The 21,368-nt window shown below is 38.4% G+C and overlaps 1 protein-coding gene across 1 annotated transcript in view; it reads right to left on the minus strand.

Moving 5' to 3' along the window:
* Positions 1 to 2,351: 2,351 nt before the first annotated feature.
* GIPC2 (GIPC PDZ domain containing family member 2) overlaps positions 2,352 to 21,368 on the minus strand; it is an 81,504-nt gene continuing 62,487 nt past the window's right edge. The window contains exons 4-6 of the mRNA XM_041750389.1: positions 18,851 to 18,957; positions 13,277 to 13,358; positions 2,352 to 2,634 (exon numbers count right to left, since the gene is read on the minus strand). Of these exons, the coding sequence (XP_041606323.1) occupies positions 2,489 to 2,634; positions 13,277 to 13,358; positions 18,851 to 18,957 (335 nt within the window). The 3' untranslated portion in view covers positions 2,352 to 2,488. The remainder of the gene's footprint in view (positions 2,635 to 13,276; positions 13,359 to 18,850; positions 18,958 to 21,368) is intronic.

Genomic DNA, 21,368 nt, shown 5'->3' on the forward strand with positions numbered 1-21,368 from the left:
AATCATCAGAATGTATACATGATCAGGAGCAAGCTGTGTTCAAGGCCCCAGCAAGCCCAACACTCGGTCACCACCTGCATCCTCTGCCACAAAGAAAACACAGTGTGATCTTAGTGGCTCCTGAGAGATGCAGTTTTGCATGGAGGAAAATCAAGAATAAAATAATCTTCCACTGGAGGAGAAAACTAAACAAAAGAAAACAACAGTGTTCTGGAAAGTGTTCTGGAAAAGTTTAGTGGTAGCGATGAAATAGCATCGCTATTTCATTTAAATGAAAAGAAAAAAAGACTGGTCTTAGCACAGTAGGAGAAGGGCAGCCCACACTGTAGACAGTGACCACTAAAATGAGACTCTGATCTTTTTGTGCACTGAGAGTTACCAAAACGTACAAAGTTCACACACAAATATACATTCAGGTTAGGGAAGAAGATGACATAAAGAAACTATCCTTGTCAACAGCTTAGCAATAGAAGTGAAAGATAAAGACATTTCAAGGGAACACCTATTGTATTAAAGTACCTGTGCCCAGTTAAAATGATGATAACTACCAATTAACTCAACAAACGAGTCGCCGCTATACATGGACATTGGTACCTTGCACATCAAAATTCTAGAAAAATCACAGTGAGCACAACTCACTTTGTGAATATGAGATTCCATAAATCACAGGGAATCAGTGTCAATCTCCCTGCATGTCCAAAAAGGAAGGACAAACAGACATCCATCAACAATAAGCAGTGACTCATCATTTCAAATCTAACATCTAGTACCAAGAAATTTTGTTTAAATTAAAGTGCTTCTATGGACCTCGACTTTCTCATCTTTAAAAATATCAACTCTTTCTTTGTGTGTCCTTCTAAGAGAGGTGTTGTTAAGAATTACTAGATATCTTAAAATAAAAATTTTGAATTTTTTAAAAAACTTAAAAAAAAATTAAAAAGATATTTGGAGAGCTCCAAAAGAAATCCATGAGAAAAGTAACAACAAATTACAGCCTGAACTAGGTCCTATTTTCAAATGATGGGCAAGTCCGTTAATACAATCCATGTTCCATAAACTCCTCTAGTTACGCATTAGTGACTAAAACAGGGCTTCTGTACAGGTCTCAGATTAATGAGACAGAGTATCTGCTTCAAAGCATTAAACTTAATGTGAAAGAAGAGTGATGTCAGTAAAAGTAAAGTTGCACCAGAAAACAACAGTTATCTAAGCATTAACTCAGCATGAAAAGGGAATTACTTCTGATTTCCTGGAATACAACTCTCTCGGGTTATTATTTCTGATTACCATGGCAGCACACAGCATTTTCCATCTAACACTTTAGAAGAATGCTTGGTCACACCATCCTCTGCCTTATTAAATGATCTATGTTGAAACCATTCATTTCCATTCTCTTACATCCATAAAATGTCAAAAAAAAAAAGAGAGATAAGACAGTCATTTGCCCTCAATTTTCTCAATAATGTAAGGTTTTAGAGAAAGTATGTTAGAACTCTAAAATAATAGACTAATATATTTTCTCAGTTCCTCCCATCGTCCTTTATTTCCACTGGGGGAAATCGATTTCTGATTGTATCTCCTCTAAAGTTTAGGGGGCTTAAAAGCGTTGCTCTTTCACCCCCCAAAAAAATGTTCTCAAACATAGTTATTTTCTGAGTAAATATCTTTCAAAAGAAAACTTCTACAAAGACTATAAAAACCTTCCCTGGAGGGCTTATAAAGGGTAACATAAAAGTGGTATCAGTGAAAAGAGAAATAATGGTCTAAGAACTGCTTTAAAAAAATCAAATATAAGAGGCTCCTACTCTATCTACCTTTCCACCCTTCTTCCACACAAGCAAACACATACACAGTACAATAGATTTTAACAAGTTTTTTAAAAGTATTTACAAAGACGCAAAAAATAAAAGTCCATGAATCCTTGTTCTATGATTAAAGAAAGTAGGCCATAGATGTCAAGAGGCTATAGGAATCTTCTTCTCCTTACTCAGTGGATTGAAAAAAACAATGCTTTCTAGACCCATAGTAGGCATAATTCAAACTTCATTTCCTGAACATATCAGGCTGGTATAACAAAATGAAGATGTTAGGAGGGAAATCATACTCTAATCCCAGTTTCACTGCATTGAGATTTTGAAAACGAGCTACAGAGCTATTGCAATCAGCTACTTATATGTGGAAAGGAAAATATGGATGTTAGTGAGGAGCAAAACTTCTCTCTCTAGAAATATTCCCTAAAACTTACTTTAAAAAGATCCTTAAATGAGTGTTAAAATTGGTCATAATTTAGGTGATTTATCTCAAGCATACCACATCTGCAACTGCATTTAAAAGGGACCCAGAAACCAGAATTATATTTCAAAGAATGTATTCCATACACATAATACCAAACCAATCTGTAACAGTGTCTAAAAACAGATCTTATGGATTTTTTTTTAAAAAGGGAAGAACGGTTCATTTCTCCAGAGATGGATCATCCACGTCATAATCATTCTCGTTTCGCATCACTGATGGCTCCCCAAACATCAAAGACAAATTCGTCGGGGAATGCAAAGTCTCCAAGAGTTTCGTCAAGTGCCACAGCAAATTCATCTGGATTAACCTTGTCCTTTCCAGCTTCAAACATCGTGGTAGCTATCAAAAACAATTTTTAAAAATTAATGATACATGAGACAGCATCAGGGAATTGAGAAAAACGGCACTAGGAAAAATTACTTCCTAAATTTAACATGCATAGATATACTTCTAGTACATGTTATAATAATAACATACTATCGTATGTCAGGGTAGCAAATACATTTTTAAACAATCTGTTCACTGCACCCAGATTTGCTACCCCGGCCTCTTCTCCACCTTGGAGCCCGTCAGTCAGGAACTACTGCTATTCCTCAGGGTGGAATGAGAGCTCCTAAGAGAAAACCCTATGGCTAACCCTGCCAGGAAAGTCAGTACATCATCCCTCCTCCACCTGCCCAGTCACTAGCTCCCTCTGCCCCCTCTACCAGTACCCCACTCCCAGCTATGAGGGAACCTAGCTAGCACTCCTCGCCCCTCCAAAGTAAAGGATAACAGTTTGCAATGGGAAAATCAAGCTAGAGAGAAGAGGAAGGTATCTGTCCACTCATGGAATCCAGGTAACTTTTCCTGAGCCCCTTTCTAGTTTGAGATAGAAAGTGAAAGTGGTGCCCTTGTTCTGTTTTTCTAGTAAGTTGTCCGAGCCCCAGCTCTCATGTCAGGGGAACCGGTCTCTTCAGGGCTACACATTCCCATGGGACCTGACCTAACTGGCTGGGAACCCATGAGGCTTGACTGGGTTTTTTTCTCAGCCCCTTCTAAGCGCCAGCAACCAGAAAGAGACAGTGTGGATGTGATGTGGAACTTGGGTGAAGAACCTCCAGGTAAAAAAAGAAACACCAAAGCTCAGTATCTCCTTTCCTCCCAGGTTAAGGTTGAACAAATCAACAGTTGTAGGATTTCTCTAAATGAGCCAAAGAGGTCTGGTCTTTCGGCTAAAATCTGCTAGGCCTCGTAAGAGCAACTGAGAACTGTGCCTTGTCTCAAGCAGCTCTGCACTAACACAGCCTAAAGGGAAAGGAGGAGATGTGGCCCAAAGAGAGGCACCATAGTCAGAGCAGAAGTGGGATGTGGCTGGAGTGACTTGATGCAGGGATCTAAGCTCTAGTAAGGTGAAGGAGGCTTCCACATGGCCAAACAACCTGGTACAGGATGGAGAGTCTGGATACGGTAAGGAGAGCACGGGGACTGGGGCCGAAGGGAGAAGACAGCAGCTACAATGATGAGAGATTGGTTACATACCTGGGGACTGATCACATAAGTACATTTATTAAAAATACTATGAACCAGGTTTGTCACTGCCAGAGAAAGTTAAATGGGAAGGGAGAAAATGAAAATGAATCCTGCAGAATTAGAATTGAAGGGATCAGTGGAGATATCTTTCAATACAGAGAGATTAAACACTAGGTAAATACATGCACATACACATTCCTCAGTCTACTGTGGGGGCCTGGGAGCAGGGACACGCACACAGCAATGAGCACACAAAGCCCCAGATCTTGGCTCTTAAACACCATTCCCCACTAAGAAGAATGAGTTCTCAGGAGAAATGGCTGATTCCAGGGATAGAGAAGGCAAAGTAAAATATGACCAAGAACATCTCATCTTCTGCCCGAAAGTAAGAAACTGTCAAAAAATGGTGGGAACATGTAAAAAGACTCAGAAGTTAAGGTGAAAGAGCTCCCACTGACCAAATCAGGATAATTTTTTTTAAGATTTTATTTATTTATTCATGAGAGACACAAAGAAAGAGGCAGAGACACAGGCAGAGGGAGAAGCAAGGAGCCCGATGCAGGACTGGATCCCAGGACCCCAGGATCACGACCTGAGCCCAAGGCAGACGCTCAACCGTGGAGCCATCCTGGTTGAGCCATCCCCTGCCAATCAGGGATAATTAAAGCAACAAATTAAGTAGTGATACTAATAGATTATAATCCCATTTAAGAAAAAAAGGAAAAAGAAAGAAACCATGAATCCATAACGGAATGATTGAACAACAAATGGACAGAAGGAGAGAAGGTAGGTAAGATCATAAACAACAGGATATTTACATAGTTTCAAAATCTCTCTCCACCAAATACTTACTACAAAGAGAATAACTTCATAGTGGAGACAACCAGCAAATACCACTTTAAGTCATCAACATGAACAATATTAAAAATAGAACAAATCAAATTCTATGCCTCCCAATAAGATGTAATGAAAAAAACACAGCATCATATCTGATATTTCTGCCAGGGATATCACCTAAAGGTAATTCTTTTAAAAAAAATTAGACAAACCAGAATTGAGGGACATTCTATAAAATAACAGCTCGTATGCATCAAGGTCACTAAAATCAAGAGTGGAAAACCATTCCAAATTGATATAAATAAAAGTAACAGATGATTTTGAACATGCTCTTCTGCTATAATGGATATTAGGGTATTTAGCAAAACATAACATACGAATATTAGCTAACAGTAATGTATCAATATTAATTTCATGATTCCTGGTTATATTGTGTTTAGATAGAATATCTTTGTTCATAGGAAATATGCGCTAAAGTATTTGGGGGCAACTAATACCATAAGTTTATTCCCAAGGGAGTAATTATTTCCCAAGGGAAAAAAGGTTTTGTACTGTATTTATAACCTTTCTCAAGGTTTAAAAATTGCTTCAAAAATACTTATAAAAAGCAAGTGAGGAGAAATTTGGGACCTCTGGGTGGCTCAGTGGTTGAGCTCAGGTAGTGATCCTGGGATCCTAGGGATCGAGTTCTGCACTGGGCTCCCTGCCGGGAGCCTGCTTCTCCCTCTGATGATGTCTCTGCCTCTCTCTATGTCTCTGATTAATAAGTAAATAAAATCTTTAAAAAAAAAAGTGAAGAGGAATTGAATCTCTTCTCATCATTGTCCCTCTCACTCTTACCTTGCCTCAGGCCTCAGCCCTGACTCAAAAATCTTTTGCATTTACAGTCAATCCAGAAACAAACAATAGGAAGAAGGACCTACTGCTCCAGCCAAAGGATTTGGAAATTTATGAAAAATATATGAAACTTTTACATATATTTTAAATGGCACGCCAGTGCTAGCCAGGATATTAGGAAGCAAACCTTCACATACACAGGCTTGACTTCATAAATTTGGCTTTTGAAAAACAATTTGGCAACCAGTACAATCAAAATCCTTATGAATGTTCACATCATAGAGCACCTGGGTGGTTCAGTCAGTTAAGTGTCCGACTCTTGATTTCAGTTCAGGTCATGATCTCAGGGTCGTGGGATGGGGCTCCCGCATCCAGCTCTGTGCTCAGCAGGGAGTCTGCTTGAGATTCTCTCTCCCCTCTGCCTTTGCCTCTCCCCACCCCATGCTCACTCTAAAATAATAAATCTTTTTTTAAAACATTCACATCCTTACCTAACATTTTCCACTTCTGGGAGTCTATACCTTTTTTCTTCCAGTTCCATTGAGATATAATTGACATATATCACTATATGTGTTTAAGATGTACAGTATAATGACCTGACTTACATATAGTCTGAAATAATTACAATAAGTTAACACTCATCACCTCATATAAATATTTTTAAAAAGGAAAAAAATTTTCCTTATGATGAGAACTTCCAGGATTTACTTTTTTTTAAGAATTTATTTATTTGACAGAGAGAGAGAGAGAGAACAAGCAGGGGGAGCAGCAGAGGGAGAAGGAGAACCAGGCTCCCCTCGGAGCAGGGAGCCTGACGCAGGGCTCTACTCCAGGACTCTAGGATCATGGATCATGACCTGAGCCGAAGGCAGGCACTTAAATGACGGAGCCACCTAGGCACCCAGGACTTACGCTCTTATAGCGTTCCTATACGCCAAACATCCTGGTTAACTATAGTTATTATGCTGTATACTATATCCCTAGTACTCATTTATCTTATAACTGGAATTTTATGCCTTTTGACCACCTTCTCCAATTCCCACTCCCCTCTCCCTGTCTCTAGTAACCACAAATGTAGTCTCTTTTTCTAGGAGTATGAGAGAGGATTTTTTTTGGGGGGGGGGTGCTTTTTTCATGCTGAGCAAGGAGTCTGCTCCACATATAAGTAGGATCATACAGTATGTGTCTTTCTCTGTATGACTGTTTCACCTAGCATAATGCCTCAAGATCCATCCATGTCGTCCAAATGGCAGGATTCCCTCCCTTTTTTACAGCTGAACATATCCCATGGTACATATATACCACAGCTTCTTTCTCCATGTCTTGACAACTGCCTTAGGTTGTTGGCTACTGTGAATAATGCTGCTATGAACATGCGGGTCCAGACATCTCTTCAATACAGTGTTTTTATTTCCTTTGGATATAAGGGAATCTAATTTTTCTTTAAATCTTAAAAACAGAAAAGAAAATAAAAATGGACGTAACAGTATTAAATACAAAATCTAAGATGCAGAATCATTACCAATAAATTAGATGAAAAATTGTTTTAAGATTGTATTTATTTATTCATGAGAGACACAGAGAAAGGCAGAGAGACATAGGCAGAGGGAGAAGCAGGCTCCCTTCGGGGAACCTAATGCGGGACTCAATCCCAGGACCCCGGGATCACACCCTGAGCCAAAGGCAGATGCTCACCCACTGAGCCACTAAGGTGTCCCTAGATGAAATATTTAATGAAATATTTTGACATCATTTGAAACAATATGAATAACTAATAAACTGAGGAAATCTTTTAATATTTAGTGAGAAAGTAGTATATAAATTTTATATTACAATCATAGCTGTTTCTACAAAAATCTCTAAATAGGATGGATAAGTGGAGAAGTAGGTGATGAAGAGATTATAGTAAAATATTAAGAGAATCTTTCAACTCTATTATATGTTTGAAAATTATTGTAATAAAATATTAGAAAGAGAAACCTCTATGCAGACAATGGAAAAAGACTTAAAATATAGTAGACATGTTCACTTGGAGAGAAAGTTTCTGGTTTTTAAGTTAATCAAGAAAAGAGGAAAGCTGTCCTTGGTGTGCATTTTCACACAAGGAGATAAGAAGCCAAGGGCTCAGGAAACAGTACTCTGTTGATATTCCTCATAAACCCAGACACCGGGACCCCTGGGTGGCTCAGCGTTTAGTGCTTTCCTTTGGCCCAGGGCATGATCCTGGAGTCCCAGGATTGAGTCCCATGTTGGGCTCCCTGCACAGAGCCTGCTTCTCCCTCTGCCTGTGTCTCTGCCTCTCTCTCTGTGTCTCTCATAAATAAATAAATAAAATCTTTAAAAAAGAAAATAAAATAAATATAATAAATAAATAAATAAATAAATAAATAAATAAAATAAATAAACCCAGATGCCTGGGTTTATGAGGAAACCTACCTGTGATCCTCCTCTCCCTATTTCCAACAACTCTCAGGTAACGCCAGTCCCCAGACCACACTTTTAAGTGCTAAGGTCTCACTGTGCATATTTAACATTGTTCTGTATTGTCATTATTTTCATCTATATATTTCTCTCCCTATCAATAGAATAAACTCCCAACAGATCTTGAATAGCCTACTCAGTCCTTTACGCCCATGGGAACTAGCTCAGTGTCTTATGCATACTGGTAGATGCCCAGGAGGCGGCTTTGTAATTACACTTTAATAATCTTTACACTGACAGGATTAACATGCATTGGAGAATGCAAACCCCAGAGCCTGGTCCTGCAGCCTGGCTGTGAAAGGAGAGTAACTCAAACTTAAAGGTAAGTACTGCCTCACTAGGACACGAGTTCAGAATTTTGCTAAGTCTACCCTTTTAAATATTTCTCATGGACTCTATAGAGAGCACTTATTGAGACAGCTACCTAGAGCTTATTCTAACATATGGTGCTATACAATCTGGTTGAAGAAGAAATAAGATGCACACGGAAGGTATAAGAAAATCTGCAGACCATTCAGAAGCAGAAACTTACAGTACAGACGAATGATGCTCTTAAATGCTGGAGGGAATCATGATGGACAGGGAAAGCCAATCTCTCATTCACACACATACACGTACCTACTGCCCTCTAAGAAATAACCTGGTACATGGCTGGGTGGTACCTCAGGAAGCTCAGTAGCATCGTCCCGTGCACTAAGCCCAGGACAATACATTCCAGACCTTGCCTACTCTGACTTGCAATTTCTGGCTTGAGTTCCTTAGTTATAAAATGAGAAACAAGGATGGTCTAAGGTGCCCAAACCACAACCTCACAATCCAAACTGCATAATCTCACTCATGCGCTCATGCTGACACAGCAAAAAAGGAGAACTTCCATACTCAAGACAGTCCCAGAGTGGGTCAGTCCTCCAGGTAGAAGTCCTCCCTCTACCACCACTACCATTATTACTAGTAATAATTATTAGTGATCATTGATAAAAATAATAGCTGTACCTATTATTTATGATGTGACAGGAACTTTATACATATTATTCAATTGAATGTGTTGGCCACCCAGTAAGACTTTTATTATACCCCTTTCACAAAGATGTGGAAATTAAGGCTCAAAGTTTAATGATTTGTCCAAGGGCTAAATCTTCAAACTAATGAAGTTAGGACCCATACTCCCCGTGAATTCACTATTTTTGTGCCTCTCAACACACAGTCAGTCAACAAACATTTACCAAATATTTACTCTAGGAGAAATACTGTAGTAGGAGCAATATAGTATCTGCCCTCAAAGAACTCCTGGTCTGGTAGAAGTAACAAAAATACCAATTAGGCAGCTTCATTATGGGATTAGAAATACTATATGTAACAGTGTGCCATAAATCTTTAAAAAAAAATAGTAAGTAATTTGCCATATGAATTTTGAAAGAAATTAAGAATGGCACATGCACTAAAACATGTACGAATTTTTGCTAAGTTGAACATTCTTAGAGGAGAAGTAAACATGAATGATTTTTATCCTTTTTGTTTAAAGACTTTATCTCTGATTTAAGAGGAAAGCAAAATGAAACTAGCAAATTGAAGAACTTTTTATAAAATTATATCATGTTAATATGACAGCTACTAAAATACTTCTTCACCTATAGTAGATCTGCAATACACTGTAATAATATTTAATACCCAAATGCAATCTGGCAAAAAATAATAAATAAATAAATTTTTTAAAGTCCACTTAAAGAATTGTTATACCACATATGGCAGCTAAGTGCTGACCTCTAGTGTCCACCTTGAAAATCTCTTTATATCATTACCAGAACTAAACCACTTTTACGTCATTTATTAACAAACTTATTTTGGTGAATTAGGTCTATTTATATTTCCCACTAAATTTTTAAATACTTAAACAGAACTTTTAAAGCATAAGATACTACTTCAGATGAAAAATCTTGGTATTAACGATCCCAGAATTGAATCTTGGCTTGTTAGCTGACTTGAGGCAAGTTTACTAAACTTCTCTGTTTTCAAATCTATAACATGACACGTAGCAGGATTAAATAAAGATTAGTCCTAAACATTGTTAACCATTAAATCTGTAGTTGTATCTCCTTCCAAGGGAGGTCTTTAGCACTTATTTCTCTAAGACTTTTCATAAATAATCCATTTCAAGCAACTCAGACATGAGTCAAACATCAAAAATATGACCAATGTTAAATATGGTTTTTTTGTTAATGAAAATCTATTTCCAAAATCATTGGCTTTATCTGAGAAGGATAACTTTCTTTCGTACTCATTGTTTGGAATTCACCAAAGAAAGAAAATCATCCTAAGAAATGTAATTATCTCATTAAAACAACATTATTGTATTATTTAAAGGAGCTAAAAAAGATTTTATAGTAAAAAATTACTTAGAATCTATCATTCAAATTTCTTTTCCAAACATTTCTGGATCTCTTAAATAAATTAGAAATCCTAAAATTTTGACATGGCTAGGACAATCTCCAAACTCCTAAACTGGTATCATCAGGACACTTATAGTTCTATACATATAATTTACACATTTGCCTTAAAATTTCATGAGGAAACTTGTATGATACAACTTTTTTTTCTGATACAACTTTTCATTAAGTTAGGTCAATCTCATACAAGATGTTACAGGACTCAAAATCTTCCAGAATCCATTTTTCCCCGTGGATAACATTCCAAGGCACATATGTTGGCATTGGGTCAGTTGAAAAGCCATAGTTCACAGCTTACTTTTACAACCAAAGAAAGCACTGTCACCTCCAGGGTTACTTCCTAAACTCATTTCAGTTATTTTCCTATTTCAAGTGGTAAATACATCCCAATGCTTTGTGATGATAGTGTTTTCGTTTTAGTCATTTTATGGTCATATTCCTTTTTTCACTCTTTAATGTAAATTTATATTAACAACTCCAGAATAACATGATTTCACTGCAATCTGCCTTAAGACTTAACATTTCTGAAAGCTAAGAACACTGAGAATAAAAACAAGCAAATATATTCATCTGTTGAATCAGTGTCACATTTGTGATTTATATTTCATGCTAATCAGATCTGAATAATGACAGAAATTCCTAATTTAACAGTGGTTGATATTCTTCAAATAATTACTTTCATTAAACTTTACCTTCCTAGATGACTGATCACATTGCTAATCACGTCTAATGATAATGGCTTTCCATGTCATTGGAGGAATTTGTTACAGATGATTAATTAACTTTACAATGGGATTACGAATTAATTTACAAAGAATTTGTGAGGAATGTTAAGTGCTCTGAATTTGTCAGAGTGGGAGAAATGGATTCCCAAAGAACTACTTCTTAATTCATTTAGAATTACTCCACTGTCCATTGTTCTTCTATGTATACTTGTATACATTTAATAACAAAAGAACTAATTTACTTAACTATTCCAAATTTATACTTAATTAACTATAAGACCTATACCCAAAATTAAGTTCTAATGACTGTTTTAAGTTCTTCCCTTTGAAGTGTGGTTCTCCTTAAGTTCATCAAGATCGCGCATGGATAGGCTAGTTTCTCAAACATGTAATATTCAGTTACACTGTTTGAGAACTTCTCAACTAGAGATATATGTTATTTTTCCAACCAATACTGCCTAACCTGAGTTTAAGAGCACTGCCATTCAGAAATCCCTTTTGCTTTCATTTGCATCATTTTCACAGGCCCACCTCACTTATGCAAATCTGTTTTTCCAAAGAGGAAAGAGTTGAGGAGAAAAGTTCTAAAACAATGGCTTTCTATAGGATAATCTCAGCTTTAACTTCTTGTCTGTGTGGAGCAAGTATCCATTACATGCAAATTTTATATTTCGAATCAAGAAAATATAAAAAGTATTAATTTTTCTTCAATTACAGGCAGCACCTGTATGTCCCTCACAGAAATTTTATTTTAAAAGTTCAGACAAAAATAAATAAATAAATAAATAAATAAATAAATAAATAAATAAATGTTCAGACAACCAAGAAAAACACAAGAATAGACTCTATAAGAAAAAAAGGAAGAATGAGCGGAAATAGAAAAGGAATAATGATTTTCAAATATCCTACCTGGGCCAGAGTAAAATACTTTACCTGGTAGCAGGGAAACAAAACAGTCCAAGTCTTTGGCTTAAAAAAATTTATTAAGTACCTGATCCAAACACACACACTCTATGCACACACACGGATGCATGCAGACACAAACCCCACCACGACAGTGCACAGTTACTCTCCCCACCCAGCATCCATCTGCCCTTCTCAAGGGCACTTTTTTCTGACTTCTATGTGGGAGGCATCAGGACTTCTCACCAGCTCAGCCCTAGTATTTCAGTCACTCTCGGCTTCAGAGGTAGAGCATTTGACCCAGACCTAACCATCCCCCAGCCTCAGTGATTGGCTCCAGGAGCGAATCAGACCAGTCAGAGTCCATCCTAAGCATTTTGTTTGAATGACGTGGAAAAGGCCCTCCCCTTTTCCCATCACACTTGACAGCAAAGTATAGAGGATGGAGCCAATGGCCATCAATTTGACTCCATGAGGGAGGGCCTGAAGATACCAGGGGACATTGCAGAGGCCTAAAGTACAGCCTGAATGGAAAGAAGAGAAACCACATCCTGATGACAGCATGGGAACTCTGTATCTAGCCATTTTTGAACACATGATCTACCTCTGAACTTTTCAATTATAAGAACCAAAACATTTCCCCTCTTTTATCATGCCAGTTGAAATTTGGTTGCTATTGTTTCGTTATTTGCAACTGATAAATCAAGAACCCGACATCCTAATGGCGACATGAGAAATATCCAGAAATTCAACTGCTCAACTGCCCTTATCAATCACACAACAGGTGCCTCCTTTTCCTTCCTATTTCTGATTCATTGCTCCCAGGGTCTCATTAATCCTATTAAGGGCACGTAACTTCAATATCATAACATGTAACTTAATCAATGTGGATCTGATGTATCAAATACATTTCATAGGTGTCATGTACAAAATTTGTTCATATGTAATTCTTAAATCCATAAACAAGCCTATGAAGAAAAGCTATTCTTATTATAGTTTATACTCTGTAGATTAAAAACTGAAGTTTAGAAAAGTTGACTTGACTCACAGCTAGTAAATGGTAAGGGCAAGGTCTTTTCATTATTCTTTTATTATCTTTATTTTCATTATGCTTTTCTCATCACTCTACACATAGTTTCTATCTTGAAAGTATCATTGAGTATAAATGCAAGCAAGACATAAAGAAGCACTAAATTCCATCAAATTAAGAAATATAAGACTTTAAAAATAGTATAATCTTACCTAAATCAGTATCCTGGATTCCCATGTACAATTCAAGAAGACCATCAATCTTTTCAATTGCTTTTGTTTTTATTTCAGAGGGCTTTATCAAAGAAAAGAGAAATAAGATATTATTTTTACTTGAAACCTCCTGAATGTTAAGCCTAAGGATAAAGGAAAATCTAGCAAGGAGCCATTTCAGGGTTGTGTACATCAGCTCATTTGAATGGAAATAGATGTACAATGTGCTCTGTAACTCAATACAAATCAATATGGTAAATACTTATTTTTAGTGTCAGCTTTAAGTGCTACAGATTCAAAGAAGAAAAGTGAGAACACAGTCTCCAGGTAGCTAACAATCTAGAAGAGGAAACAAAAGTATGAAAATAGATAATAAGAAAAAATTTTAAAGGATATGAAGAGCCATCACAGACAAAGTAAGTTTAAATCTCTTAAGAGTCACTGAAGACTTGAGAAAAAGACTTAAAAACTGTGTTTTCATGGGGCAGCTGGGTGGCTCAGTTGTTGAGCTTCTGCCTTTGGCTCAGGTCATGCTCCTGGGGTCCTGGGATCAAGTCCTGCATCAGGATCCCTGCGGGGAGCCTGCCTCTCCCTCTGCCTGTGTCCCTGCCTCTCTCTGTGTGTCTATCATGAATAAATAAAGTGGTGGGAGATAAGCAGGAGAAGACAGTACAAATAGAAATATTGCAACAAGGGTGCCTGGCTCACCTACTTGGTGGAGCCTGGGGCTCTTACTCTCAGGCTTGTGAGTTTGAGCCCCACATTGGGCATAGAAATTACCTAAAAATAAAATCTTAAAAAAAAAAAAGTATCACAATTGATACACAAAGTCTATGTGAGGTCACAGAGTCTGATAAAGAGTATAGCCTGACAGGACTAGATCTTAAGGGGTCTTATGTGCCATGAAAAGGGCTTTGGCCTTCATCATGTAGATGAAGGGTCTCCAAACCTTTGAAGGGATCACCCTACTGGTAAAATATATCTGAACACATACTTTTATTACTTATTTTTTTAATTTTCATGTATCATTGATATAACTTTCTAGGCCCAAGATGGAGGGAGCCACACTGTCCAAGGTGTCATGTTATCTAATTTTCTTGTCCCTGTAAATACTCTGCTTAATCAGAAACACAGTATAACCTAGTCAGCCAATATCCAAACATAAGCCAATTCTGGGACTTCTTACCCCAAACAAGATTCAGTATGTGGCCCCAGCCAATCAAAAAATTTCTATTTTTCTCTTACTTGTTCTTTAATCTTTATCCTGTCAAGTTTCTTGACTTCTACCTTTTGCAATTCTCTGAAAGGGGATTGTCCACTTCTTGAGTAAAGTTTGTTTGTATCATGTAAATTGTCTCCTTTAATGATTTTAATTCTAATAATATTTTATTATATTTTTATTTTTTGAAGTAAGTTCTATGCCCAACATGGGGCTTGAACTCACAACCCTGAGATCAAGAATTGCATGCTCTATCGAATGAGCCAGCCAGGCACCTTTTCTTTAATCATTTTTTAACAGTATATGTCTTTCATAGATTACACACATCTATTACTATATTAATATATACATTATAAAAACATACAAAAATAGAAATGTTATAAGGATGAAATGATGAAACAATCATTTTGTTGTTATTTTTAATATTTTATTTATTTGAGAGGCACAGCAGAGGGGGAGATAAAGGGACAAGCAGATTCCCTGCTGAGCTTGGAGCCCAACACGGGGCTTGACCTCACAACCCTGAGCTCATGATTGGAGCAGAAATCAAGAGTCAGATGCTCAACCAACTGAGCCACTCACTTGCCCCAACCACCACTTTTAAGTAATTTTTGTGCATTAACGGTACCAAAATATTTCGTTCTTCCTAAAACAATTATTAAAGGTTTCAGTGATAAAACATGATTGGATACATTTTAATATTCTTTGAAAATCTTGGCTTAATGTTGGTAAAGTCTGGTTCTACATTCAGTTTATTTCAATACTTGTTTTTAAATGGCTTCCTAGCTGAAAAAAAAAATTACCCAAAGATGTGAAATAATCAACTATCAGTATGAATGTAGAATTCAGGATTAAACTGTAAGAAACTGATAATATTTTTAATACTGCTATATATAAATATATGTTGCTTTGTGTTCTCCAAACTTATTAGAAATATCCATTTTATTATGAATATCAATTTTTATTTCCTTGAGAACATTATTACAACTTTCTCATGTTCTTACTTATATGAACTAAGCCTTAAAAACAGTAACAGTTATGACATACCACTCTTGCCTTCTTTATGGTGTATTTTGGATGTACTGTGTCAAGCAACAGGCTCTTGATCCCATCACCTTTTCTCCACTCACATTCTGACTGCCTGGGTTCAGCTCTCATTTTCTGGTATTTGGAGAAGTTTTCTAATTTTTGTCTCTGCCTGCAATCTTCACCCTCTCAAATATACCCTGCTCAACAATCCATCCACTAGAATCCAAGGGATTTTTCTAAAATGTAAAATTATGTTGTTCTCCTCACAATTCTTAAATGGCTCCCGCATTCCCACAGACTTTTCACGTTCTGACCCTGGTCTCCTCACCCCCAGCAGGTCCCACCAGCACCCCACACTCAAATCTCAAGGTCCCCAAGCCCATTGTTGTTTCAAGCCTAGAACACTCTTTTCCCCATCTTTAACCAACTCAATCATTTCTTCAGGAAATATATTCCACCCCCCACGTCCCTCTCTCCCCATCCCTGACAGCAACTGATTAGCCCTCTTCTGTGAAACTAAACCTATTCCCTGGTTTTCAATAGCTTCTTTCAACACCTTTCCCCCTCCCCCTCAAGGAGAAACAAGGTCTTTATTCATTTTTGTATCACCAGCCTGGACTGCACCTGTCTCAAGAAACACATACTGAATAATTTTATGAGGTATGCAGGTGAAATATCTCCCACAGTTTTCAGAATGTGTGCTGGGTTGCAAGGGGGGGTGATTTGTTTCCAATCTATAAATCCTTTAGATGATAAGTCATTTGCACCAAATTTAATATAAGTACCAAACTAGCTTTTTCTTTTTATTACGAGCTACTTTCAATTACCCTATTTAACGAAACAGGCTATGCAAATAGGAATCGAATTTTAGATGTTTATCCTCAAATGAATCTTTCTTACTTCCCCAGATAGATCTTCAGCTGCTCTTTTTAATCCTGGCACCTTATGCATAGCAGGTGCTCAACACAAATGAATTATGTTAACTATTCGAAGGTGACCCCCCTTCCGTCATCCCCAAGCAACATAGAGTTTTCCTGCTGCCTCTGCCTGCTTTGTAAGCAGTTTTAGGATCTGGCCTTTGTTCCTCACAGCCTAGACTGGAAAGCAGTTGTCATTCTCCTGGCTTTCCCTGCCAGCCTCCTCATTATTCTTCCATTCTCTTCCAGATTCCTTTCTTCCACTCCGGTTTGTTCATTCACATAATAAACACCTCCTGGTCTGCAGCAATATGCCTGCAAGTGTGCAGGACACTAGGAAAGTTAAAGACTCTGAATGATCAGACGTCACTGCCCCGAGTTTTTCACGTACCTCACCCTATCTCATTTGCAAAATGCTTCTGGTTCTCCCAGGTCTCTTCCTTGTCATTTGCATCCACATCAATCCTTGTACTCACTACCCAGTACCAAGGTACTAACTCAGAATCTTCCTCTGGATTCCCCTGAACCGACAACATCCTGGATGACTCGAACATTCAAAAGCACAACCTTGGCCTCATGGTTCCTTGAGTGTCTGCTCCAACAAACCACCCCCATGACTGACCTGGACATCATCACCCAGCAAGCTCTGGGATCCCATTCTGTGAACACAGCTTCCTAACTGTTCACCTGTCTCACTCTTCTGCTCTTCAAACACATGGGGAATCCTAGAACAATATGAACACACAACTAGCCCCCTGCCTGCAGGAGCTCCCCAGCCTCAGACACATGCCTGACCTCCCCTCTGCCTACAGGAGGACTTCATTATCTCTGTCTTCACTGGATGAGCAGACCACCACTTGCCACCTTGAGTCCTTATCCCTGCCTCTCTTCACCCCTGCTGTCCTCTCCTCCCTCCATTTCTCTCCTCTCCTTTCAGTATTTTTCACTCAAAGACTGACCGAGTCTATCAGCAAAACCCTACTCTTTGGGACATCTCAGTGGCTCAGCGGTTTAGCGCCTGCCTTTGGCCCAGGGCATGATCCTGGAGACCCAGGATCGAGTCCCACATCAGGCTCCCTGCATGGAGCCTGCTTCTCCCTCTGCCTGTGTCTCTGCCTCTCTCTCTCTCTCTCTCTCTCTCTCTCTCTCTCTCTCTCTCTCTGTGTCTCTCATGAGTAAATGAATAAAGTCTTAAAAAAAAAAAGTTGAAGCTTAAAAAAAAAAAAAGCCCCACTCTTCTCAAGTTTAAATGCATCATTTATTAATTAATTCAGCAAAGATCTGAACTCCTTTGATGTGTCAGGTACTGTTCTAGGTGCTGGGGTAGCAGCAGTGAACAAAACATATGAGCAAAGGAACTAAACAGATAGGCAAGAAACAAAGATACAATGTGTCCTTTAGTGCTTAGGGCTCTAAAGATAACTAAGGGCAAGGAAGATTGGGCAGGAGGAGGGGTGATAGGAGTTGCTCTTCATGCAAGATACTCAAAGAAGGCCTTTTAGATAAGGTGATATGTGGACAGAAACATGAAGAAGTCAGGAGAGTGAGCCATGCCCATAAATGGGCAAGGCATTCAGGGAGAGGTGAGAGCAATACAGAGACCCTGAAGTGTGATGCATCTGGAGTATATGAGGACAGCCAGGAGACCCATGTGGCTGAAGCAGGGAGAGCCAGGAGGAGAGTGGTGGGAAACAAGAGCAGAGAAGAAGTACAGAGTCAAATCACATTGGTCAATCTGAGGGCTTTAGTTTTTATTCTAAGTGGCATGGAAAACCCCTAGAGAGTCTGGAACAGAAGAGGAACTACCCATGTTTTGAATTCTGGCTGTTGTGCCGAGCAGAGAGGGAAAGAGGGCAAGGGTGAACATGGAAGACTTAATACAAGGTAACTGCAATATTCAGAATAAGTTGTAGGTGCCCTGGGACAGAGTAGTAAGGGCACAGGTAGTGAGAAGTTGCTGGATTCTGGTCTATTAGGGAGGTAGATCCACCAGGGCTTGCTAATGGGAGGGACATGGGACATGAAAGAGAAGAGTCAAAGATGACTATAAAATGTTTTACCTGAGGAGACTAAAGTCCATGAATAATGATATTTATTAGTACGAATAATAATATTTAAGTTTTCAAGCCAGTCCAGATGTCTACAGACTCTAGCAAATGCTGCCTGCAAGTAGCTGAAGATGGCCATAGATGGCAATTTCTTCTCTTACACTTACTTTCTACATTTCCTTCTTAAATGCTCTCAATAATTTTCATACTGTTTAAGTAGGCAATGAATTAAAGTCCATGCTTTAATTAGAGTATGTGGTATTTTGTTTAACTTTGTGGCTTTACCTTTATTTCCAGCTCTAATGAACATGAATAGCCACACATTTCCAAGCAGAATGAGAATTAAAGAAACGTAACCTACCATTTCTTCCATGGTGGCAGGACCCTTTGATCTCAGGCGAAGTGTCCCTCTTTCGGTACCAATTTTTTCTGCTGATGACTTTCCAGGCTTTGACCTTGGTCCTATTTCTGTAAACAAACAACGGAGGGAGAAAGGTGTGTATATTCAGAAAGAATTTCAACAGACTGCTATAAAAGCAAACGTAGTTTCTATCATAAAACTATATACACAATTAGGGATCTGATGGGAGATACGCCTTCTTACACAATTTCCTAAACAAAATAAATTCACCTCCCATCATTATTCTTATATTCTACATATAGTGTGGCTGCAAAAAGAAAACGGAAATATTTGAAGTGTACAGTTGGGAAAGACTGGAAGTTGTAAGGAATAAAAAATAAAACAGCTTTATTATTAAGAAAAAAGGGGTCTAAGTAACAGAGGAGCAGAGGCAGAGGTTTAGCCAGACTTCATTAAGGTCATGAACAAGGAGGAGTCATGTCTTGATGGAGGTGCTATTATTCGAGTACCTACCTTCTACATGATGCTCTATATACAGAATCTCAGTTAATACTCCTACCAACCCATGAGATGAGTTACAGCCCTCATTTTACAGAAAAGGAAACAGAACGCAGTAAGGAGCAGAGCTGGGGTTCAAACCCAGGTCTTGTGACCCCAAAGTGTAGATGCTTTCCCCAGTGACATTCCACTACCACACCTCTTACAAGCACAAGGCATATATTCAGTGGTGCCATACTGAGAGAAGCAGGATTCTACAAAGGCTAGGAACAAGTTTCAAGGAAGGAATTCCCCTCGGAAGGCAGGCAAAAGAACAGTGAGCAAAAAATCCATGGAAAACCACTGCTTTCCTTAGGCTTGGTGTGTCTTATTTTTCTTTTGCTTTTCCTATGCACCAAGAGTCACTCCTTTCCCAATACCAAGCAGTAACATAAATGAGTGAAAGGGTAGGGTGGGGCCTGAGGATAACTCCAAGGTACATGCCATCTCTAGGCCACTCCAATAACTTAACTGCCCTGTGGAAATGCGCGGCATAGCTGAATCAACTGGTTTGAAAAGAAACTAGATACTCAGAGTTCTCTGTGAATCTCCTCATTTTTAAGTTTTGTCAATTAAGCCAAACTCATAAAAACAACATACTGGCAAAAGTAAAAGATCTGTGGATCCAATTCTAGTCACAGGCTACCAATTTACAACTTTGCAAATATCCCGCGAGTACCTTTGGCTGAGGACCCTATATGGCAGCAGTTTGGGACAAGGGACAGAGGTGGGGGCAGGGAGAGGCCATACCAAGAACTGGAGATATCGGAGCTCCAATGAGGAACTACAAGACAGGCTGGTATATGCAAGTAGGTTGTGAGGTCTATACAATGCTCCCAAGACAGACATCAAGTGGACTGCAGAAATGGATTCTAATTGACTTAGAATCTAGAATAATTCCTATCAGCAAGTACTGTTTTGCTATTGGGAATCTACTACCTAGGTGATTAGGATTTTATATATTAATTTTAACCCACATCTTGGGACATGATCACTAAAACATAAAACAAGTCTTTTTCTGAGAATGAAATTAAAAATTATCATGCAATAAAGAGACCAGTTCTCCCAAGCAAAAGCCTATAAATGGTGGCTGAAGAAGCTAATGCTAATCATGGTGACCAGAGAGATCCTCCAAGACTAGAGCTTTATCAGCAAGTCTATAGCATTTGCCTTACCAGTCATACTGGCTCTGTCTGGGGGAAGAATGAATTAATGAATTCATACTGGCTCTGTCTGAGGGAAGAATGAATTAAAACTCTCAGCACAGAGTTTCCAAAAGAGTCCCAAAGAGAAAGATGAAGTCAGTCTGTCATCAGCACCACCCAGCAACGTGTTCCCAGCTCTGAGTCACATACAGACCTAAAGTGCTCAAGATAGTCTCAGCCTTGGGCACCTGTGTGGCTCAGTCTGTTAAGCATCTGCCTTCAGCTTGGGTCATGATTCCAGAGTCCTGGGACTAAGTGTTCAGGTCCCTACTAAGCAAGGATTTTGCTTCTCTCTCTACCCACTCATTCATTCGTTCATTCATTCATTCTCTCTCTCTCTCTCTCTCTCTCTCTCTCTCCTCTTCTATCTCAAATAAATAACTAAAATCTTTAAAAAATAATAATAAAAAGGGGTGGCTCAGGTGTTTAGCCTGAAAGCTCAGCAGTTTAGCACTGCCTTCAGCCCAGGGTGTGATCCTGGAGACCCAGGATCGAGTCCCACGTTGGGCTCCCTGCATGGAGCCTACTTCTCCCTCTGCCTGTGTCTCTGCCCCTCTCTCTCTCTCTCTCTCTCTCTGTGTGTGTGTCTCTCATGAGTAAATAAATAAAATCTTAAAAAAAAATAATTTAATTTAAAAGTTTAAATTTTTTAAATAAAATAATAAATAACATTTTTAAAAATTAAAAATAATAAATAAAATAAAATAATTTTTTTAAAATAAATAAAATAAATAAAATGAAGCCTGGGTGGCTCAGTTAGTTAAGCATCTGCGTTT

This window comes from Vulpes lagopus, chromosome 3, assembly GCF_018345385.1.
Source record: "Vulpes lagopus strain Blue_001 chromosome 3, ASM1834538v1, whole genome shotgun sequence".
NCBI classification, from domain to species: Eukaryota; Metazoa; Chordata; class Mammalia; order Carnivora; family Canidae; genus Vulpes; species Vulpes lagopus.